This window comes from Balaenoptera borealis (assembly GCF_965194805.1).
Source record: "Balaenoptera borealis genome assembly, chromosome: 3".
NCBI classification, from domain to species: Eukaryota; Metazoa; Chordata; class Mammalia; order Artiodactyla; family Balaenopteridae; genus Balaenoptera; species Balaenoptera borealis.
The window spans coordinates 103,268,202-103,293,165 of NC_138866.1; the positions used below are offsets into that span (position 1 = coordinate 103,268,202).

General features: G+C 36.6%; 1 protein-coding gene and 1 long non-coding RNA gene across 2 annotated transcripts in view; one reads left to right on the forward strand and one right to left on the reverse strand.

Annotated features, from left to right (window-relative positions):
• Nucleotides 1-17,280, reverse strand: part of LOC309626858 — a 57,969-nt gene extending 40,689 nt beyond the window's left edge. Inside the window, exon 1 of the long non-coding RNA XR_014243449.1 lies at nucleotides 11,561-17,280. This is a non-coding gene — a long non-coding RNA (uncharacterized lncRNA). The remainder of the gene's footprint in view (nucleotides 1-11,560) is intronic.
• UNC13C (unc-13 homolog C) overlaps nucleotides 1-24,964 on the forward strand; it is a 632,162-nt gene that overhangs the window by 556,030 nt on the left and 51,168 nt on the right. Inside the window, exons 25-28 of the mRNA XM_082388208.1 lie at nucleotides 3,790-3,939; nucleotides 8,399-8,522; nucleotides 10,997-11,053; nucleotides 17,276-17,356. Coding sequence (XP_082244334.1) covers nucleotides 3,790-3,939; nucleotides 8,399-8,522; nucleotides 10,997-11,053; nucleotides 17,276-17,356 — 412 coding nt within the window. The remainder of the gene's footprint in view (nucleotides 1-3,789; nucleotides 3,940-8,398; nucleotides 8,523-10,996; nucleotides 11,054-17,275; nucleotides 17,357-24,964) is intronic.

Consider the following 24,964-nt stretch of genomic DNA (forward strand, 5'->3'; position numbering starts at 1 on the left):
TCTTGGACAACCAGCTGTCACCAGGCTCATTAGGCTCATCACCTCTGCTTATAAACCTTCTCACTATTTTGCTACATAAATGAGTTTGTTCTACAAACTCTTCATAAGTAGCTTATCTGGTTTCGGGGTATTTAGCTAAGTTCTCTTTGTTAAATGTTTCCTAGTTAAATCATTATGCAAAATGTAAAAGGGGTAAACTTTGCTTTTTATTACTTGTAATGCTTCTTTCATCATTCCCTTACGGTGCTTTCTCTATAGCGCCAAAGGTTGTTTTAAATTTCTATCTCCTGTACTTTAAATGCTGAGTGAACGATTTATTTAATTTGCTTGTGTTAGTAAAATTTGTGGAGGTTTCGGCTAGAGTTGTTCAAAGTATTCATAGATTATGAAATCCCCTAGGTGTAAACGAGGTGCTTTTATTTAAGCTATGCTTTGATTGATCCAAGCACACTTTCCAGTATGCTTACCCTGTTAACAACTTGTCTCCTCTCATATAGTTGGTGTTTGTTAATAGGTTATAGAAAGTTGTTATAATACTTGAGGATGGTGACAGGCGGTGTGTGTGTGCTTCATGGCCTTGTTCAACTAAGCACTCTATTCTTAAATTACTACTAAATCCTCCTTTGGTTTTTAGTTTTCATAAAAACTTTCGTGTGTGAGAAGTACATTCTCGAAACAGAAAATGTAGCCCATTTCTTCCTATCCCATAGGTTACACCTTGACCTAACTTTTTATGTATAATATTTATGCTTACTTTTATTCCTTCTTAGGGTTTGCTGAAGATGGCGGTGTATAGACTGAATTAGCAAAGCTTGGTGAGGTTTATCGGGGTTTATCGATTATAGAATAGGCTCCTCTAGAGGGGTGTGAAGCATCGCCAAGTCCTTTGAGTTTTAAGCTGCTGCCAGTAGTACTCTGGTGAATAATTTTGTTATTATAATTAGGGTTTAGGGCTAAGCATAGTGGGGTATCTAATCCCAGTTTGGGTCTTAGCTGTCGTGTAATCAGGAAATATTAAGGTCACTTTCATAGTTTATTTTAGCTATGGCTTTTTAGGGTTTAGTTAGAATTTAACTTTATTTTTTATTACTCTTTAACAGGGTTTATGCCAGTTTTCTATTAATTTGGATTAATCGTATGACCAAGGCGGCTGGCACGAAGTTTACCAACCCTAGATAATGTAACTTAGTCGAACTTTCATTTATGGCTTAATTTTTATCACTGCTGTTTCCCATGGGGGTGTGGTTAAGCAAGGTGTTATGAGCTACTACTATTAGTGTGCTTGATACCTGCTCCATTTAATAGTAATGATTTAGAGAGCATTCTCACTGGGGTGCAGATGCTTGCATGTGTAATTTTATTAAAAACTAATAGAAAGGCTGGGAACAAACCTATGGAGTTAGTAAACTCATCTAGGCATTTTCAGTGACTTGCTTTAGAATTTAAGCTACATTAACAAGTTGTGTTTATATAATGATGTAACATGTATATAGTTATCCTGTATAATTTATGTTAGATTTAGTATTAAAATTTTAATGAAAATGGCTGATAGATCTAGGGAGATGTCTGTCTATATAAATGGTATATATCTAAGTAATTCATTGGTACGATTAGGGTTTATTTTCTAGGTCTATCTTACTTTGAGCACTGAGATGTTCATGCTGTTGGATAGATTAATTAAATTCTATGTATTTATATACTTCTGTCTTGTTTTGGGGGGTTGGTGGGGTATTATAGGCATGTAGAGCATAGGGTTTAAGTGGGGGAGGGTCATTTATCTGTTCAACACATTTAATAGGGGTGGGTGGAAGGAGGATGGTCCATTGATACATTCAGCCAATATTTCTTGAGGAACTCACGGTGTGGGTATATAACACTGAAAAAAACGGTCCTGCCCTCATGGAGCTTATGTTCTATTTGGAGCAATAGACGACAAATAGATAAAAACTATGTAATGTGTCAAATAATGGAGAATGCAATAAAGAACTGTAAGGAAATGGAGAATGATAGGAATTTCATTTCAGGTGGAGTATTTATGAAAGACTTTTCCGAGGAGGTGACATTTGGCTTATGCCTGTAATAAGTGAAGGACTAACAGACCTATGAGAAGTTGCATGGGGGAGGGAACATAACAGTGGCCATGAGATAAGTGTCCTCAGAGAATTCTAAGGACACCAGGGAGACTACTGTGGCGGGACTGCAACGAAGCAGAGGGAATAGTGGCAAGAAATGACATCAGGGAGGTTTCCAGGGCCAGAATATGTTGGGATTTAATTAACTCCATGAAATACATTCGAGGCTTTTCTTTTTTTTTTTTTCAGTGGATCTGGAAGCCATTGAAGGTTTTTAGCAAGAGAGGAACATGATCTGGTTTCTATTTTAAAAGATACCTGTAGAGGGTTGAACAGAGAGATAATGTAGGAAATTATTACACAATTTCAGGTGAAAGATAATGGTGGCTTGGTCTGCAGTAGCTTTGTGGAAGTAATAATAGATCCTCAGATTTAATATACTTTATAAAGATTTGCTGACGAATTGGATGTTGAAAATTTCATTAGATTGGATGAGAAAAATTCATTAGACTTTTATCTAAGTAAAAAGGCTACATAGGCAGTTTAATAATGGTTTGTATTTTAGAGTAGAAGTCATATCTATAGATGTATATTTGGCAATCACCAGTATACAGACAGTAAGAAAATCATGAGACTAGATATGATTGCCAAGGAAGTGATTTTTTTAAATAAATTTATTTTATTTTATTATTTATGTATGTTTGGCTGCATTGGGTCTTCATTGCTGCACACGGGCTTTGTCTAGTTGCAGCGAGCGGGGGCTGCTCTTCACTGCGGTGCGCAGGCTTCTCATTGTGGTAGCTTCTCGTGTTGCGGAGCACAGTCTCTAGGCGTGTGGGCTTCAGTAGGTGTGGCACACAGGCTCAGTAGTTGTGGCTTGCAGGCTCTAGAGTGTAGGCTCAGTAGTTGTGGCGCATGGGCTTAGTTGCTCCACGGCATGTGGGATCCTCCCGGACCAGGGCTCGAACCCGTGTCCCCTGCATTGGTAAGCAGATTCTTAACCACTTTGCCACCAGGGGAGCCCCACGGAAGTGATTTTTGATGGAGAAATGGTGTGGTCCAAGGATTGAGCCTAGAGGCGGGATTGCCAATGTAGGGTTGCCAGATAAAATACAGCATATGCCCAATTAAATTTGAACTTCATATAAAAATGGACAATCTTTAGTATAAATATGTCCCAAGTATCACATGGGGCATACTTACACTAAAAATTATTCACTATCTGAAATTAAAATTACCTAGGCATTCTGTGTTTTAATATGCTAAGTCTGGCTACCTTATTACAATAGTTAGAGGTCAGACAATGGAGAAGGAGCAGCTAGTGAGGTTGGAGGAAAGCTAAGAGGCTGTGAAGTCCCAGAGGCTAAGTGAAGAAGGTGTACCCAGATGCCAAGAGTCATTCACAGTCATTTTTCAAAAAAATGCTCAGAGGGACATCTCAGCTATTACTGTGAGTGATGGGGGCCGAATGATCTCTCACTCAAGTTAATTCGACCTGAAAAGCATCATTCTTACCTACTTTACATATAAGGGTTCTAAGTAAGCTTTCATTGCAACACAATTTTTTGCAGCTAAACAATAAGTTTGAAAACTAATGAGCAAGGGCTATCACACCATTGCAAACAGGTCAGACTTCTTGGGGTGAATTTAACAGACACAGGCAAAGGAAGGCATAAATGTTTGCTCTTATTCCAGAATTTATATTCTTTATTTTCAGTTTCCAGCTTATCATTGAAGAGTGCGTAAAACAGATGAGTTTTGAACTAAATCAAATGAGAGCAACTGGAAATACCGCATCTAATAAGAACAGTACAGCCATGGATGCAGAGGTTGTATTAAGACCTCTCATGGACTTCTTGGACAAAATGTAAGTGTTCTACCCAGTTTTCTTTTTATTCGCTGCCCTCAGTTTGGCTGATATGGATTTGAGAGAAAAAAAATATATTTTCCTCTATGTAGGACAGCTTTAAAAGGGCTTCTACAGAAATAGATCAATTCGTTAAAAAAGAAAAACTCTTAATTCATTACTAGATGGGAATGACTATGTACAGAAAAGGAAAAATGGAGAGGAAATAAGTATGGGTAACTAAGGAGGTTGCTGCTCTGAGGCATAGAGAGGTGTAGGATTTCATGCTTCTCAGATAACATATTGTTCTGCAACTTCTTGGACATGGAGAAAGACTGAGTTGACTCCAGAATATCTGATTTCATGTCAGAAACCTGCTGAAGAAGAGAATAGCACAAATGTGACTACAGTTAATTCAGCTCAGAGGCAAGTAGATTGCTGCCTCACCCCACCTTCAATAACTATTTACTGAGCGTCCACCTGTTTCAAACTCTAATCTAGGCACTGGACAGTGATGATGGAGAGTCAAGGTCCTTGACTCCATGGAGATTCGAGTCCAGTAGTGGTGGGAGTGGGTGGGAATGAAGGTCTTCATGACCGACTAAGACCGTGTTCTGAACCAAAAAGGTTGGTTTATTTTGCTTCTGTTCCATCCCTCCTCTTCAAAGTTCTAATTTTGTAAGTTTGGAGTAGGGTCCAGACACCTACATTTTAAAATGTGTTCACAGTTGGGAACCATTGATTGAAAGCAACAAGAGGTATGATTTCTTAAATGGTGATACTTAAAACCAGAACTGAAGGTAGAAAAGCAAGAAATAATTTTGAATGCCTACCATGGGACCGGTATTATACCTACTAGTTTACATATATTACCTCATTTAATATTGTTGTGGAAAATTAATTAATGCCAAAGAGACCAAGATAAACAAGAGGAATACAGTACCTTTCCTTACAGATAAGGACAACAAAGAAGGAATTAGTAAGGAGAACCTCTTCTATATATTTATGACTTCTACTTTAATTCCATTTCCATTCCATTTGCTTATAACCTTACTGCATAAGTAAAACTAATGTTCTTATCACTTTAATTTTAGTATTTGGTAGAAAAATTAAGTCTTATTTTCTGTCTGCTATGGGGAAATATCTAGAAGATAGGTGAATAGGTAATTAGGTAGCTTAGCAGGAAGTAGGTAAGCAAGTGGTGTAGAAGAAAAAAGTAGAAGAAAGGGAGGAAGAAAAGAGAGAGAAGAGGAAGAAAGAGAGAAAGGTGTCTTCATATCTTTAGTTTCCTAATAGACACTTTTATCACCTCATTTCCTATATAATCCCTTGAAATTTGTGTCATCTTATATGGCTCTTTTCTATGGACAAGACTTAATTGAATCACAGAAACTACCATTTAGTTGTGAATGTGATGGTGAGTGGAGGGCAGGACAAAGCAATCCTGATCTTCTTAAAACTCCTACTGGAATGCCTTCTGTTTGTGGAATTCCAGGCAGCAGTTTGGAGATACATCATTTATCATTGACAAAACTATTTATTTTTGCATATGTTATAAGCAAAGTTGTGGAACATACAAAAAGTTTGAAGTTATCCTAATACTGTTATCTACTAGTTGAGGGACCTTGAATCCATTTCATCATCTATAAAACAGAGCTAATACATAAAGTGGGTTGGCTCTTCTTTTCAGGATATTTAGATTCTTATTTTCCTCAGTCTTATTTTCTCTTTCTAATTATATCATCATGTATGTAATGTCCTCTAATTCTTAGTAAAAAGAGACAGTATATAAAAATAGAAAAACATCAATTAGCTTTAAAATATTGTAAAAGATTTTAAAATTTTGGAAAGAGATATTATATGAGGCATGGAGAGTTGTGGAAATTTTCTGGGCTAATACAGAATGTACAGCCATAAAGCCACTTGTTAGAGGACTTTTTTAAAAGTTAGATATTAATTCTGTTCTCAAGGAGCTAAGAGTTTAGAAAGAAAAAATAAGAAAAGTAGAATAAATGCAATAAAGTGTAAAGTAATCATCTCCTGTTCAGATGGTCAGTAGAAATTCCACTGGGGTTGGGTCTTCTTTAAAAGCAGTTAGGGTTTAGATGTATGGAAATAGGGGATGGGCGTTCCAGGGGGTAGGAAAAACAGCTGGATATGTTTTCATGGGAATATGATCAACTGTGTGACAGGAAATCATATTAGCAGCTAGTCTACATGGCATTTGAAAATTGTCTGGTTAATTGGTTCTGTGGTCAGCCAAAATAGATAGCTCAGGTTCCAAAATATATGTGTTCAGCTTGCATTACCAAGTTGGTTAACTCTGACTAAATCAAGGAAGCAGTTGCTAGATTTCCCCTCTATTTTTTGTTATTTAAAATGAATGATTAAGGGCCAAAGTAAGTCTTCAAGGTGGTTTTGAGACAATCCCCTTAAAAATTTTTATATTATAAATATATAGACTCTCTTTGTGCAGCCTCCTTATATAAAACATCATATTTCTTTATGCTCCATTTTCTCCATCAAGACCTCACCACTCTATAAAACAAGGTATAAGGGCCATTTCCAGCTAACAGAAATCCCATGCAGAGCTGCAAACATGTCAACAATTTTATTCCTATTGGTTCAGTTCCAGTTTAAACAGGGTTAGTTAGCATGCCAAGTACATCAGCTGACCATAAAAACAAGATCCATTTTTAAACTCAGACCTTTTGGAAATGGAAATGACACACCTGCTGTAAAATGGGCAGGTTTGTTGGGTCTCAAATCATCCTAGGAATTTTTCTGAGGATAGGTTCTGCTGTTCTTCCATGACATATCATCTGGTTTCCACCCTATGTCCATATAGTGAATACCTATCTACCAGCAAGCTAGAACTACCACCTTTGAACAATGGTTTCCAAACCAGTGGGGCTACAGAGTTCCATAGCTATGCCTCAGGGACCCCCAACCCTCCTCTTAAACCAGAGGAGGTCACTTTCATGTATTTTTATATATTCAGTATCTACACACAGCAGTGTTAGGAGAAATACTTCTACATGAAAATGTGTTTGGGAAGCCTCTCCCTTTGCCTCTCACACATCACATGCCTTTAAATATTAATTCCTTAAATGTTAATATTAATTATATATTTAAATATTTAAAAGTCAATTCTGTCTCTATCAGAAGAACCCAGTTTATAATTTCTGAGTCCAAAAGTACAGAGTACTTAGTAGCACTATAGAAAGTCCATGAGGCTACCTTGAAATATATGATGCCCCCCTTTGGCCCTCTGTGCAACAGGTTTGACTAACTCTTATTAAAGGAGTCTCGAAGAGTTCAGTGTCATATTAGGGTACATGCCGTAAATCTTTATGCAGCACTGTGTCTTCATGTATTGCTGGGCCTTCACACACAAGTACATTTACCAAGGGTAGCATGGGGCATTGGTCAATGTACTGGCCCTCACTTACTAGCCTCACTTCCTTAGACAAGTTCCCCAACGTCTCTGAGCTGGTTTTTGATTTCTAAAATGGATATACTAGATATTCATATAATAAGTGAGAAATCTGCAGAAGAGTTTTCTAAACTGAAGTGTTATATAAATGCTAGATGATGTTACCATCATTATCTCACCATGAGAAGAATTTGTAAGAAATACCTTAAGCCTATTAAAGTTGGTAAATTGGGAATCTAGAAAATCTGAACTCAGAGAGAGAACACATTTGTGCTGGCTGGAAATAGGTAAAGGGAGTCAAAGGGTACAAACTTCCAGTTATAAGACAAATAAGTCCTGAGGATGTAATGCACAGCATATATATAGTATAGTAACTCTAGGCAACTATACTAAATTATATATTTGAAAATTACTAAGAGTAAATCTTAAAAGTTTTTATCACAAGCCAAAACAAAATGACTACGTGAGGTGATGAAAGTTAACTAAATTTATGGTGGTGATTGTTTCACAGTATGTACACAGATCAAACCATTATCTTGTGCGCCCTAAACGTACACAATGTTATATATCAATCGTATCTCAATAAATCTGGAAAATAAAGTTGGTAAAGTTTTGCTCTTGAGTGAAATCATATGCATGTTTGCCATGTTGTTATGTTGGTCCAGTGCCAGATAGTGATGAAAATGTCCTTCTTTGGTGTTTTTGGCCTGTACCATGAACATGGAGCATGTAGTAAATATAAGTCTGGAATGCAGGTAAAAATTGTGTACTTTGGGAGCCTTGATGTCAGTTTAGGATGCAATTTAAGAAAGGAAATACTCTGAATTCATTTTCTACCAAACAGTGAATTACCTAATGTATAATATGATGAAACAGATTTTTGATATTATGTATTTTTTTCAGTAAATGAAATTTAGCATTTGAAAATTATAAAGACCTATTCAGGTATTTGAATGTCAGTGCTGAAAAATGTGAATTTCTGATCAATAAAATGATACCTCAGTAAGAGACTTATAAGTGATGGTGTGTTTTATTTCGTTTCAGATTAAGTCTCTCAGCAAAAATCTGTGAGAAAACAGTCCTGAAGCGAATATTGAAAGAACTATGGAAGCTAGTTCTCAACAAAATAGAAAAACAAATTGTCCTCCCTCCTCTGACAGATCAAACAGTAAGTATTCAAACTAACATTTGATTATATTTTCAATAGCCCACCTAATTGTTTTTTGTTTCAATGAATGGTTTTGATCCAGATGAAATAGTAATTAAATTCATTTGGGGACAAAGGTTGTGGTATACGGTGTCTTAGCAATGATCATTCCAATGACATCACCTTAGACAAATCAATTTTTTTCTTTTCCATTATGGCTTATTACAAGATACTGAATATAGTTCCCAGTGTTAAACAACACGATCTTGTTGTTTATCCATTCTATATATAATAGTTTGCATCTGCTAATCCCAAACTCCCAATGCAATCCTCCTGCACCCCCATCACAAATCAATTTTAAATAGTGGCAATAGCAGTCATACTTCACACTGGCTTGACATTTCGAACGTTATCTCTTGAAAAACAAATGTATCAAAGCTCAACTTGTAGGGTTATCTGGTCTACACATGTAATTTTTATTTATTATGACCCCCACCCCCACCCCAGGGAAATAGATTTTTGATAGAATATGCCTGCTGTGTTTCTTTCTGCAATCTTACAGTTTAAGAAGATAAAGCCAACACTGCTATCTGGAATTTTTTTTACTTTTCCCTTTCGCTTTTATCTATCACCTTCGCACTTGGTGATTAATACAGGAGACATCTTTTACTGGATTTGAAGTATGTGATTGTATCATACACAGTGAAATCAGAAAGAACCAGAAAGATCAGTTGGCAGCAAAAGTCAGACAGTGGTCAAGTGGATACCCCGTCCAGCTAACTCAGCATATCCTGAGCCAAGCGAGGAAAGAAAGAACCCTAACAAGCACCTGCTATGGAATAATTTTTTTTCTGTGACTGAGGACGATAAGTTGATGCAAATAATGAGTAATTATAAACTAAACTAAAATATATATTGACACCATTAGTCATGCACACTCAGTCCATATTTATCCAGTGAGATTATATAGAAAATGTTTGCTTGTAAAGTGCTCCAAGGTGCAAAGATTCATGTTTGTGTTGATTTACGGCCAGTGAGTGTTAAATATAAATCACTTTGAGTTTTGCTTCATGCCATGAGTGTATGGTATAATCATTATAGCCTACACAACGTGGGTAGCCAAATCACATACAGAAACACACACCCCACACCCCACATTCTCACACACCCCTTATTCTGCTATAACACGTAATGCATTTCTGTAACACCAGTTACCTGTCACTTAATTTGCCAATAGAGGAATGATGTCAGTGCAATCTGCAAGTGGGGTTGCTTTATAAGTAAATGTTTCTAGGTGCGAGGCTTGGGAATATAACAGAAGCGTTATAAACTTCAGCAGAAAAGGAAGGAGCACTCAGCTTGGCTGCTACATAGGCAGGAGCCCTTTCATCCTGTTTCTAAAAAGATAAAAAAGCGGAAGGGGGCATTCTTGCACATGGGTCTGTATCCAGGTACGTGCACCTAGCCTCTCACACACGGCAGGCTGCCCCGTCCCTGTGCTCAGAGCTCCACTTCTACAGGCATTGTCTCAGCCCACGTTATACTCTATTGTGCTGTTGTTTGTTTGGGTTTTTTTTTTTACATTTTTAATATCCCTCGAGGTAGCCACCAGCTTCACTGAGCTCCCTTTGCGCTGTTCATGCTGTCTCCCAAAGTGGCATTTATCGTTTTTGCTAGTTCTTTGGTAACAAAATTGCATGGACTTTGCACTGCCCCCTCCTATTTTCCCCAAAAGCCCTACTATTTCTAATGCACAATTTTACAGAATATGAGTTTTTTCAAGACTACACCTATCATGCTATAATAGCAGAAGTGCTGTATATGACATTTCATTTTTTGATATAAGATCTTCCCTAGGAAAGCTAACCATCACCTCAATTTTCTCGAACATCAAGATCTCCAAGTATGGATTTCTCAATGAATATACAGGCTCCAATAAAAACATGGAGACTACTACTTCAGAATAGCTGGTTTTCCTTATTGTGAAAACATTCTAGGCTACTGTTGAGTATTCTAGTAGTGCTTCTGATGTTTTTCAAGCTCTCCCCAGGGCCTTGGGGTGCTAGGGAAAACCTCTGGCTGAGGGAGGAGTTACGAGGGCAGGGCTCTGATAGATTGAATGGCATGTCAGGGGGACCACTCTGCCTTCTTCAGCTCTGGATCTTGACATTTTGCATAGATTTACTTTGGGGGGTGGGGAGTGGAGTGAAGTAGTTGCCTCTGCTACAAATAAAGAAATAAAAGGTAAAGCTCACTGAGGTAATACATAAACTACACTAAACTGGATACACTAGCAGTAATACTTGTATTGCCAGCAGTACTAGATATCTTTGATCCAAGTTGTAAAATAGACCAGTTAAGGGCTTATGGCATTAAAGTCACAAATATAATAAGAAATAGAGTACCTTGTCTATTGACTACATTTCTACTTGGACTGTTACTGAAGATATTATGACTGAGTCCTCTTCTCTCCTTTTCTATGTGTGTGTCTCTAGGGACCCCAGATGATTTTCATTGCAGCTAAAGATCTGGGACAACTATCCAAACTGAAGGTAATAAGAATAAAGAATAAAGAAATTACTAGTTGTCTATGACAAGTAATGAGCTGACTACAACTCTGTGAGAAACCAACCTCCTATTAGTAATGGTATTTAATATGGCAGGACTAGGGAGGATGTGTATCTGGGATCTCACAATCTGCTTTAAGGATGAATCAGATCAAACTTTAGGGACTGAGTTGTACTGTCTTCTTCTCCCCACACTCCATATTTCTCATATTTTCCAATTCGTAGAGCAACTGGGAATTTTTGACTTTGTGTTGAAGCATGAAGCATTACTGCTTTAAATTAGACTAACTTAGAGAGCATATTTTCTTCTCTATAGTAAACTGACTTTGTATGAATAAAGGCAAAGAATGCTTCATAGAAATCCAGCAAAGTCTAGAGAACTCTTAACGCAAGAAACCTAATGCGGGAAAATAAACTCATCAAAGCAGACATTGAACTCGTCGACATAATCAACCCCATTATAACAAGGATTTGCTGTATAAATAACCTTACCTTTTATTATCGCTGGAGACTCACAAGACTTTGCAGTTGTGCAGGGAACCTCAGGTTTCTTTCCCCTGTAGAATAGGAATTCGATTGGTTAAAATACATATTGCGGTTCTGTGACAGGCTTTTTTCACTTAGCATAATGTCCTGTAGGTTCCTCCATGTTGTAGTATGTGGCAGGATTTCCTTCCTTTTAAAGGCTGAATAATATTCTATTGTAAGTATATACCACGTTTTTTATCCATTCATGTATCAGTGGACCACATATAGGCCAACATTGTGCCTGTAGTTGAAATATTTGTTCCTGTTCCATTACTACCTATTAGAATATAGTATAGCATGGGGGTGGGTTCCAGATACCGACCACCTTGGCTCAAATTCTACCTCAGCTGCTTCCAAATATGTGACAGTGCCCAAAGTATTTAACCTTTCTAATTTTCAGATTTGGCATTTGTAAAATCCAGACAATGTTAACACTTGGTTCAGAGAATTGTTGTGAGGATAAATGAGATAATGCATGCATTATCTTTGCATGGTAACTGTCAAGAGTATGCCATCTCCCACTCACAGAGGTTATCTTGCTTCCTCCCCCAGCTGGCAGCTCAGGGTTAGGTATCACTGGCACTGTTTTGTGCGTACAACACAGGCGAAGGATAATCCATTTGACTGTATAATTACTTACTGAGATAAAATAGGTGCCCTATAACGTCAGTACTTTATTATATCACCTTCATTATCCCCTTTGTCAGAAAAAAATTAAAAGCCAGTAATCCATTTAGAAGACATAACCATGATATAAAATTGTTTCTCACAGGTATTCAGTGATGTTGGTGGTTCAGAGGGAAAGTAAAAGGTAGATGTCACTGTCAAGCTATCGTTTTGGATCTTGGATCCCTCTTATTACCTCCCTGACATTTCTAGTCCCTACTTTGAAAAATGCATTTATACAGTGTTGACGTTTCTCATAGGAAACCATGAAAGTGAAACATCACAGTGTCTTATTACAAAAGAAATAGCCCTGGCTATGTGTCTAGCATTCTGTGTGACATCGGGAAACATAATCCATCTCCCCCAGCTTCAGTTTTCTGAACTGAATGTTTGTTATATCAGCTATAACTATTTCAGTTTCAAGTGATGGAAAGCCAGACTAACAAAAGCAAGAAGGAATTCATTGCTCCATGAAACTTTATAGTCCTGGGATAACTCTGGTTTCCATCACTGCCTGATTAGGAAGTCAAACAATGTTACAGAACCCAGTTACTCACTGTCTCTCAACTCTGCTCTTTCCTTGTTTGACTTACTGCCTTAACAAACCTCCTTTCCTGTTTGTAAGATGGTTCTCTGCTTATATCTAACATTTTTGAACTTGAAATCTTGTAAAAAACAAACAAACAAACAAACAAAACCCCCCCTTGGTGCAAAGAATTCCAGCAAAGTCCACTGGCACATCATCAACTCTAATAGCATATTATCACCACTCCCAAGCCAACCACTCTGGCCTGGGGAATGGCATATTGCTATTTGGCTTAATTCACTTACCCACCCCTGAGCTGGGGGTACAGGCAGCCCCCTTCAAATCTTACGAACACTAAATGGGAGAGACAGGATCCTCAGTGGACATATGCATGCTACCTGGGAAAAATCAGAGTCCACAGAAAACATCACACTTTAGGTCACTTCGTGGCCTCAAAATTCCCTCAATTCAGTGAATTCTCTCTTGATTATAATGAACTAAAAGCAAATTATGAATAAAATGTCCTAAAAGAGTTAATTCATTAAGACTGAAATAATCTGAAGGACTAAAAATAGAATCGTGTTATCCATAGGTGATGGAAAAATAACTTCGTTTTAAATCATGTTTTCCTATTATTGTCCCTTGATTTTTAAATTTTTGGTCCATTTAGTTGTTATTATTTGAATTACAGAGCAATAAGCCTTCTACATTGTTATCTAAAAAATTAAAACTCTAACCAAAACACAGAATTGCAAATTTTTTAACTGAAGTTGATTTAGTGTGTTGTGTTAATTTCTGCTATACAGTAAAGTGATTCAGTTATACATATATATACAAATTCTTTACCATTGTGGTTTACCACAGGAGATTGGATATAGTTCCCTGTGTTATACAGTAAGACCTTGTTGTTTATCCATTCTATATATTATAACGGTTTGCATTTGCTAACCCCAAACTCCCAGTCCATTCCTCCCCCAGCCCCCGCTTGGCAACAAGTCTGTTCTCTATGTCTGTGAGTCTGTTTCTGTTTTGTAGATAGCTTCATTTGTGTCATATTTTAGATTTCACATATAAGCGATATCATGGTATTTGTCTTTCTCATTCTGACTTACTTCACTTAGTATGATAACCTCTAGTTCCATCCATGTTTTGCTGCAAGTGGCATTATTTCATTCTTTTTTATGGCTGAGTAGTATTCCATTGTATATATGTACCACATCTTCTTTATGGATTCATCTGTCAATGACATTTAAGTTGTTTCCATGTCTTGGCTATTGTGAATAGTGCTGCAATGAACATAAGGGTGCATGTATCTTTTTGAATTGTAGTTTTGTCCAGATATATGCCCAGGAGTAGGATTGCTGGATTGTATGGCAACTCTAGTTTTAGTTTTTTGAGGAACCTCCATATTGTTTTCCATGGTGGCTGCACCAACTTACATTCCCACCAACAGTGTAGGAGGGTTCCTTTTCTCCACACCCTCTCCAGCATTTGTTATTTGTAGAGTTTTAATGATGGCCATTCTGATCCGTGTGAGGTGATTCCTGATTGTAATTTTGATTTGCATTCCTCTAAAAATTAGTAATGTTGAGCATCCTTTCATGTGCCTGTGGCCATCTGTATGCCTTCTTTGGAGAAATGTCTATTTAGTTCTTCTGCCCATTTTTTGATTGGGTTGTTTGATTTTTTATTGTTGAGTTGTATGAGTTGTTTGTATATTTTGGAAATTAACCCTTCTCAGTCACATCACTTGCAAATATTTTCTCCCAGTCTATAGGTTGTCTTTTCATTTTGTTTATGGTTTCCTTTTCTGTGCAAAAGGTTGTACATTTTTTGTTTGTTTGTTTATTAATTATTATTATTTTTAACATCTTTATTGGAGTATAATTGCTTTACAATGGTGTGTTAGTTTGTGCTTTATAACAAAGTGACTCAGCTATACGTATACATATATCTCCATATCTCCTCCCTCTTGCGTCTCCATCCCATCCTCCCTATCCCACCCCTCTAGGTGGTCACAATGCACCAAGCTGATCTCCCTGTGCTATTTGGCTGAAAAGCTTGTACATTTGATTAGGTCCCATTTCTTGGTTTTTCCTTTTATTTTTATGGCCTTGGAAGACTGACCTAAGAAAACATTGGTACAATTTATGTCAGAATGTTTTGCCTATGTTCTCTTCTAGGCAGAACTGCAAATTTTATAAAGCTGTTTTCCCATATTTTACTAGAATGTCACTTTCAATGTTTTTGTTTTCATCTTAAATCATGGGTCTTTTCATTTTCATGTATTAATTTGAAAGCAGATTTGATCCACAGGAAAAGCATCATTTGAAATAATTGTATTGATGAGTAAATTCAGAAATCCTATATAGAAAGATTAACAAATGACTACCTTACTTAAAAGAACACAGAAACAAGGAAAATAGAACAATGAGAGAAACTAATTGCTTTTCTGCATGTGATTATGATTTAGGATTAATTCATTAAGCAAACATTTATTCAGATTTTGACATATTCTATATTACTTCATCCTCTGGAACTTTATCATGTATGCAATATTAAGTATGCCCAACTTATCACTATTTTATGGGATCAGATTTATTTGGCATAACATTTTTTTAAAAATGAATACATCTTTATGGACAGGTGATACAATATCAAAACCAGTTAGTAAAAATACATCTGAGACTATGAATTTACTGCAAGCAAGGAGTAACTCATTACAAGACTTTTTCAGAGACTACCTTATTTCAATGAGCTATGGCTAAATCCCAGAAAATCATTTCTTGCAAGAATTGTATTTTTCTATAGCATTAACATATATTATGTATTAGCATCTATTAAAAAATTATCTGACCACATCAAAAAGCCAGTCAAGATTGATGAAGTCAGAGAGATTTATTTAATATAAAGTAAAGCATTTCTCTCTATAATTTGGCAAAAATTTTCCGTCATTTTTTTGGGTCTCAATGGGTAGTTAATATTCTAACTACCCGTTTTTTTAATATTTTTAAAATATCAAATGGACTCATGTTTGTGTTGAAATCCCTGTATCAGAGAAAGAGGCAGTGAGATGCAGAAGTGTATATCATGGATCCAGCATTATACCATGTTTTCAACAATATTCAGAGGAGTGTGATTCCATTCAAGCATATTGAATCATTTAGGATATGCTGAAGAAGTACAATTCAATTACCAAAAACATATTGAGGGCCTAGCAGGTGATAATTGCCAAGAGAGATAGGCACTGAAAGTCTGCAGAAGTGAGTAAAACATATAGATTATCTTCAGAAAGTCATGGCATCTACTAAATGACAGAGTAAGACAAAGGCTAGAATAGAAGGATGAGCCACTGGCTGTGACTGTATAATTTGCACATTGCACAAAACTGTCCCACTAAGGGAGTGAATGACGGCCGAGTTAGGGCCCATGCAACACTTGCTAAGCCACATGTATTGATGTGCAGCTGTGCCCCGTAGAAAAAGAAGCACCTTTTATTACTGACCAAAAGCACTGATCCCTTGACCAAGTCATGCATTCTCAGAGCTACATCGGCTTTCCTTCTAATTCACAAAGAGACACTTACATAAGTTAGAATTTAAGCTCCAGGAGGACAAAAGTCTTTCTTTTATGAAACAATATATCTGTCACCTAGAACAGTGCTGGCACATAATAAGCACTCAATAAATATTTGTTGAATGTTGTTGACATAGAATAGTGGACGCCCTGGGGAGATTATATCAATATGGGGGTCAGGAATTTCTAAATTTTTCTTTTACACAAAGTTCCTTTATTGTTGTCTTCAACTTTCTATCATCATTTCCCTAAAATAGTTTTAAATAAAGAGAGAGTTCATAGTGAACAATGAGGAAAATGCATTGTTAATATGGAAATCAGTTCCAAAATATTGAAAAATGACTTTAAAATATAGAAAATCTCCAGAGCCGAAATCAGTTAATTCTTTAGGAATTTTCCTGGTAATGACTAAGTATTAAGGATATCCTAGAAAGAAAATAAAGTGGGAGCATTATACTTAAAGTAGGTTTTATCAGTGATAATTGAATGAGGCTAAAATTTACCTCCTAAATCCCTTACATGATGGACCTTCCTCTGTGTGACAGAACAGAAAGTAGGAATTAAGGTGGAATAGCTTGGACACACATTTTCCAGGTTTATCTCTTTTTTTTTCCCTACCATTAGCTTGCAGGTGAAAAATAAAGCCACCTATGAATCAAAGCACTGCTTTTTAAGTAAACATTTAAAAGCATTTTAAAATTAAAACATTCAAAAGCATTTCTTCTTTTGGCAAAATGGATTCTTATTAAATATCTGACAAAATCATCCTCTAAAATGTGTTCATATGAAAAAGATATCTCAAATGGGAAATATCTGCATACAGGGATTATATACAGATTTTGTTTGAAAACAGTTGTTAAATAAATGAACTGGTAATTTTATAAGCAGTTTTTCACTTGTTTGTTTTCCAGGAGCACATGATTCGAGAGGATACCAAGGGTCTGACACGGAGACAGTGTGCTATAATGGAGGTGGTCCTGGCTACCATCAAGGTAAGGTTATAGTGTCCCTGGATATGGATCCAGAGTTCTCTGTGTACCCTCAGAGAAAGGTACCCCCAGATGCATGTCTGTAGAGCTGTGCCATCCATAGACACAGTAGACAGTTGTACACATACATTCTGGCAGTGTGGCAGACTTAGGCCATACTATGTCATTATTACATCCATATTGCTCTGCCCTTAGAGTTGCTTCCTTTGTCTACCTTTAGAAAATGTGTATGAAATTTATGTTTAACAGGTGTTTTCAAAGAAAGACATGTACCCCCAAAGCCCAGTTAAATAGATACTTCAGGGGATTTAGGATTAACAGAATTTCTGTTTGTGTTTTCTATGTTTGCTGAAATGGTTTTGGAAAGATCAATTTTCTCTTCTCTCTTAGTAAGGACAATAATTTAGTTTTCTGCTGAAAACGCAAAGGCATTGCATTGTGTGCATCAATTTTTCATAGCCAAAGGTTGATCAAAAGTTATTGTATTGTGGGCTAAATATAGGCAGATCTCAAAACATAACTTAGAAGTTCTTTGTTTTCATATGATTCTTTATAGATTTATATACATACATTTTATATTTATATGTGAAAGTTTATTAAAGAGTGAAAAATTAATTCATCTCCTAAATTTGGACTGTGTCCAATGTCTCAATACTTCACTTGGGGAAGCATCTATTATCAAAGATGTGTGAATAGTGTAGCAAAGAACTGTGAGCTACCACAAGCCATTTTCCGAGCACAGAATAATCTCACTGGATGGAAACAGACACTGCAATGGTAGTCATTAAAACAGAGTTCTATTTGTTTAACAATTGGACACCTTCAAAAACTATTACTCCATGACTTTTGTAGTTTCAGCATTTAATAAGAGGACATCTTTTGCTGCTTCAGTGTCAAAAACTGCAAAATGAAATTTGTGAGGTGACTATTTTGTGACACCTGGTGGAAAGTGGCGAGTGTGAATTTCAGCAGTGAGATGACAGTGATGGAGTTTCTAAAGATGCAGCCAGAGTATGGGCTGGAAGTATAAACATTTTGCAAAATCATTTTTTAAAATGGTAAACATGAAGACAAAGGAAAAGATAAAAAAACCTGTTCTTTTTGAAAATAATTTTCAAAAATATGAATAAGAAATGACTGACCCTATGGAGTTATAGCAGCACTAATGGCTACAAATAAGGAAGCGCTAGTAGAAAAAATAACTCCGAGGCACACCATGAACAGTAAAAAAAAAAAAAAAAAAAAAGTAAGATTTTTAAAATCAGAATTCAGCCCTTCATGGATTTTATAAGGTCAATGGATGACTCTGAGAGAGAGCACAAGAAAAATATGTTCTGTGAAAATAGAGAATGGCATTCAATGTACTGACAGACCTGGCTCCTGTTCCTAACCCCAGCATTTCTCTAATTCTTCTTGGTGGGGACAAATGACCACCTCCCACAGGACTAGTTCTGCCCAAACTCTGGGACAATCCTGATCCCCAAGCAGATCCCCCTGATCTACATGTTGACAGCTCAACTATCCCATCTTCCTTCCCAGGTCATCCAATGATATTTTAGTTCAGCCTCAGCCACCAGACACTTGCCTTGCTCTTTAGGAAAAAACTACTGCCTGGTGTCCAAGATCCAGCAAATGGATCCATGTCATTATCTTGTTCTCCAGGACCAGAGTCTGACCCTGGTCCTTCTGAACCTCAGAGTCTGAGGTCAGGTCTTCAGTCTCCTTATTTCCCAACTTTTGTGATGCCAACTTTTTCTCTGGGGTCCCCATGCTACACCTGCTTTACCTGCTTTGAGACCCTTTTATCTTTTCTGATTCTGAGATTCGCCCTGACTATACTACAAGGCACTAACTGTAATGTTGACTGCAAAGGAATTCAGGAGAAAGAGGAGTACTACTTAAAAGAATTGTAGCCACAAGAGCTAGTGATTCAATATCTGCTGGGAGCCCAGCAAAGGGAACACTGTAAGGCAGAGGCTTCATGAGAAAGATATTCTTATACTGAAGCAGTAGATGCTACCCAGGCTGCCAAAGACATGATCCTTAATTCCTCTTTAGCTGAATTTAAGCAATAAGCTGGACATGAGAAAGTGAGAACTGAAGGAAGAGAATGCTATGGAATTTGTAGACTATAGACTGAAATAGTGTTGTGCATTATTTCAATCATCTTTCGTATACGTAAATTATCTCTCCTGATCCTTGTAAACATCCTGGGTGTTAAGTACATCAAGAATGATCATTCACATTTTACAGATGAAAAAGCAGAGGCTAAGCAGGTTTAACTTGTTTGCCTAAAGCCACAGAGTTGCTTGTAATTGGCAGAGCTGAGAAAAGATTCCAAACTCTAAAATCAGTGTCCTTGCTTCTATGTTTCATTATTTCACTAAATGTTAACAAGGTGTAGGAAAATGCAGCAAGCCAAAACAGGTAATATTCCTACAGAGAGATTAGTTCTTTTTAAATTAAAATACTGTATTTCAATTATTTAGTTTATTTTTTAAATATTTAAAATAATGTGAAATCCTTCAACCTCTACACAAGTACCAATGAAAATATTAACTTTCTTAAATACTAAAATTCTTATTGGACTGGATTAGTCATACCAGTTGCAGGTAGTTTCAATTGTAAGTTAAAAGGATAGAACATGGCACAAGAAACAGAATTACAATGATCTGCCGCAGCTGGCGTGGTTGGCCTTAGAGACATAACATTTACCTGCCAACACTAAGCCAAATCAACAGTATTTGAAAATAAAAGGAGAAAGGCAACAGCTCTGAAACAGACAGCTAACAGCTTAATCAGTATGTGCAAGCTGCTACAGAGGCCAATGGAGAAACCCTATTTAAAGCTGAGCTTTTGAGGAAGAGCTACAATCCTGCATCCTGTGGACCAAAACACATATTCTCAGAAACTTAGACAAAATGAAAAGGCAGAGGACTATGTACCAGATGAAGGAACAAGATAAAACCCCAGAAAAACAACTAAATGAAGTGGAGATAGGCAACCTGCCAGAAAAAGAATTCAGAATAATGATTGATAGTGAAGATGATCCAGGACCTTGAAAAAAGAATGGAGGCAAAGATTGAGAAGACGCAAGAAATGTTTAACAAAGACCTAGAAGAATTAAAGAACAAACAGAAATGAAAAATACGTAACTGAAATGAAGAATACACTAGAAGGAATCAGTAGCAAAATAACTGAGGCAGAAGAATGGATAAGTGACCTGGAAGACAGAATGCTGGAAATCACTGCTGTGGAACAGAATAAAGAAAGAAGAATGAAAAGAAATGAAGACAGCCTAAGAGACCTCTGGGACAACATTAAATGCAACAACATTCACATTATAGGGTTCCAAGAAGGAGAAGAGAGAGATAAAGGACCCAAGCAAATATTTGAAGAGATTATAGTCAAAAACTTTCCTAATATGGGAAAGGAAATAGCCACCAAAGTCCAGGAGGCACAGAGTCCCAGGCAAGATAAACCCAAGGAGAAACATGCTGAGACAAATAGTAATCAAACTGACAAAAATTAAAGACAAAGAAAAATTATTAAAAGCAGCAAGGGAAAAATGACAAATAACATACAAGGGAACTCCCATAAGGTTAACAGCTGATTTCTCAGCAGAAACTCTACAAGCCAGAAGGGAGTGGCATGATATACTTAAAGTGATGAAAGGGAAGAACCTACAACCAAGATTACTCTACCGGGCAAGGATCTCATTCAGATTCAATGGAGAAATCAAAAGCTTTACAGACAAGAAAAAGCTAAGAGAATTCAGCACCATCAAACCAGCTTTACAACAAATGCTAAAGGAACTTCTTTAAGTGGGAAACACAAGAGAAGAAAAGGACCTACAAAAACAAACCCATAACAATTAAGAAAATGGTAATAGGAGCATACATATCAATAATTACCTTAAACGTGAATGGATTAAATGCTCCAACCAAAAGACACAGGCTAGCTGAATGGCTATAAAAGCAAGACCCATATATATGCTGTCTACAAGAGACCCACTTCAGACCTAGGGACACATACAGACTGAAAGTGAGGGGATGGAAAAAAATATTCCATGAAAATGGAAACCAAAAGAAAGCTGGAGTAGCAATACTCATATCAGCTAAAATAGACTTTAAAAGAATGTTACAAGAAACCAGGAAGGAGACTACATAATGATCAAGGGATCAATCCAAGAAGATATAACAATTATAAATATATATGCACCCAACATAGGAGCTCCTCAATACATAAGGCAAATGCTATCAGTTATAAAAGAGGAAATCGACAGTAACACAATAATAATGGGGGACTTTAACACCTCACTTACACCAATGGACAGATCATCCAGACAGAAAATTAATAAGGAAACACAAGCTTTAAATGACACAATAGACCAGATAGATTTAATTGATATTTACAGGACATTCCATCCAAAAACAGCAGATTACACTTTCTTCTCAAGTGCACATGGAACAGTCTCCAGGATAGATCACACCTTGGGTCACAAATCAAGCCTCAGTAAATTTAAGAAAATTGAAATCCCATCGAGCATCTTTTCCGACCACAACACCATGAGATTAGAAATCAATTACAAGGAAAAAAACATAAAAAACCCAAACACATGGAGGCTAAACAATATGTTACTAAATAACCAAGAGATTAATGAAGAAATCAAAGAGGAAATTAAAAAATACCTAGAGACAAATGACAATGAAAACACGATGATCCAAAACCTCTGGGATGCAGCAAAAGCAGTTCTAAGAGGGAATTCATAGCAATATAATCCTACCTCAAGAAACAAGAAAAATCTCAAATAAACAACCTAACGTTATACCTAAAGGAACTAGAGAAAGAAGAACAAACAAAACCCAAAGTTAGCAGAATGAAAGAAATCATAAAGATCAGAGCAGAAATAAATGAAATAGAAACAAAGAAAACAATAGCAAAGATCAGTAAAACTAAAAGCTGGTTCTTTGAGAAGACAAAATTGATAAACCATTAGCCAGATTCATCAAGAAAAAGACGGAGAGGACTCAAATCAATAAAATTAGAAATGAAAAAGGAGACGTTAAAACTGACACCACAGAAATACAAAGGATCATAAGAGACTACTATAAGCAGCTATATGCCAATAAAATAGTCAACCTAGAAGTAATGGACAAATTCTTAGAAAGATGCAACCTTCTAAGACTGAACCAGGAAGAATTAGAAAATATGAACAGACCAATCACAAGTACTGAAATTGAAACTGTGATTAAAAAACACAGAAAAGGGAACCCTCCTACACTGTTGGTGGGAATGTAAATTGATGCAGCCACTATGGAGAACAGTATGGAGGTTCCTTAAAAAACTAAAAGTAGAACCACCATATGATCCAGCAATCCCACTCCTGGGCATATATCCAAAGAAAACCATAATTCGAAAAGATACATGTATTCCAATGTTCATTGCAGCACTATTTACAATAGCCAGGACATGGGAACAACCTAAACGTCCATCGACAGATGAATGGATAAAGAAGATGTGGCACATATATACAATGGAATGTTACTCAGCCATAAAAAAGAATGAAATAGTGCCATTTGCAGCAACATGGATGGACTTAGAGATTGTCATACTGAGTGAAGTAAGACAGAGAAAGACAAATATCATATGATATTGCTTGTATGTGAAATCTTTAAAAATAAATGGTACAAATGAACCTATTTACAAAACAGAGTCACAGATGTAGAAAACAAACTTATGGTTACTAAGGGGGAAGGGGGGGAGGGATAAATTGGGAGTTCGGGATTGACATATACCCACTGCTATATATAAAATAGTTAACTAATAAGAACCTGCTGTATAGCACAGGGAACTCCACTCAGTACTCTGTAATGACCTATATTGGAATAGAATATAAAAAAAGAGTAGATATATGTATATGTATAACTGATTCACTTTGTTGTACAGCAGAAACTAACATAACATTGTAAATAAACTATACTCCAATAAAAATTAATTTAAAAAATTAGAGTATAACTGTGACATTCATGCAGTTATAAAACTTGTCCAAAATATTATTTAACTCATCAATTAATGAGGGAACCAGTAAGATCTTATAACTGGCTCAAAGAAGATTTCCAAGAACCACACATAAAGATAAGCAATGAGGAAAGCTGAAATAAATTTACAAATAGAGGCAAAACAGATCTAGCCACAAAACAGTCATCAGTTGCATCCCACCAGAAATAATTAATTTGCATTTCTGACAACTCTCAGTTGCCAAGAGATCGTGAAACATCATTGTAGCTGCTGCTCGTTATTCTTCCTGTACTTCACTAATTTAATTCTCCAGCACTTATGCTCAGGTTTGATAAAACTGAAGTTTGTCTGGGAAACATTGAGAGGGAGAATGCCTTCCCCTCCACAGATGCTACCTAGTCCTGGTTCAGTTTATCCCACTACTCTTTACAGTTAGGGTATGTTATTTCATATGATACTTCCCTGGGTCATTACGTAAACAGAGCTCCAGAGCTCACCCCACCACTCCTCCAGGAAAAACAAATCCAAGTGAAACCTTCCACTCTCAATACACTCATTTAATATTTTTCCACTTTAAGTATCATATCACCTTTCCTAAAGAAAGGAACTCTGATATTTTTTTTTCATCCACCAAGGCACCTGAAACAATTCTAGACTCTCAGTCTTCAATAAATACTTTCTACATGTGAAAATATTTTAACATTTATATAAGAAGATCAAGGTACAGAACAAGTTTAAATATTACAGCTTTGTCGACTCTTCAAAAATAAGAAAAGGCTCTTCCCATTTTGCTGTGCCCCCTCTTCATAACCATAGGTAGCTTTAGGTGCAGCTTGTGTTTTCACAGTGCACCCAGCTGGAGTGGAATGGAAATGTAAGTGGCCATGGGTTTTTCTTTGGGAGGAGGGTGTCTGCAGTTGTAGCAAACTTTCTTCAGATCATATCACCATTGCCTACTTCCTCAGGCCTGTGCCCTTAGTTTTCTCTACATTACGGTCTCTGAAATTACACTCAGATGCCTACAAATGCTCAAAATGTGTTTCTACTTAGGGAAGAAAACTAAGACAATTATGAATTTTCAGTTCACTGACATGTTTCACCTCAGAAATTTTTAAGAAGTGGGATAGAGGGATAACATATATCCATTTAGGAGAGTGTATCAGAATCATTTGTTGAGCTTTTCCAAAACATGCCATTCTGTAAGAATCCTAGATTGTATGAGGCAGGTTGCAATGAGGGTGTAGTTTAGCATTGTTGGTACAGGGAGAGAGAGAGAACCATTTATCTAACATTAATAGAATACTATAAACACATTATCATCTATAAACGGTTGGGAAATAACATCCTTAATCCTATCACATATCTCTAGTGAGCCCTCCAAAGTGATGTCTGTGCTTAATACCTGCAGCATTAGAAATGCTCATATCCCTCAATCACCTCATTTATTGTCAAATATATATGTTCTCTATTATCTTACCTATAAACATTGCAATGCTTTGAGTTTGCTGGATGACAAGAGCAAAAAATGAAGAAGAAAGAAGCTCTGTGTTTCATTGCATTTCTCAGACACAAGGTTAAGGAGATGTTGGA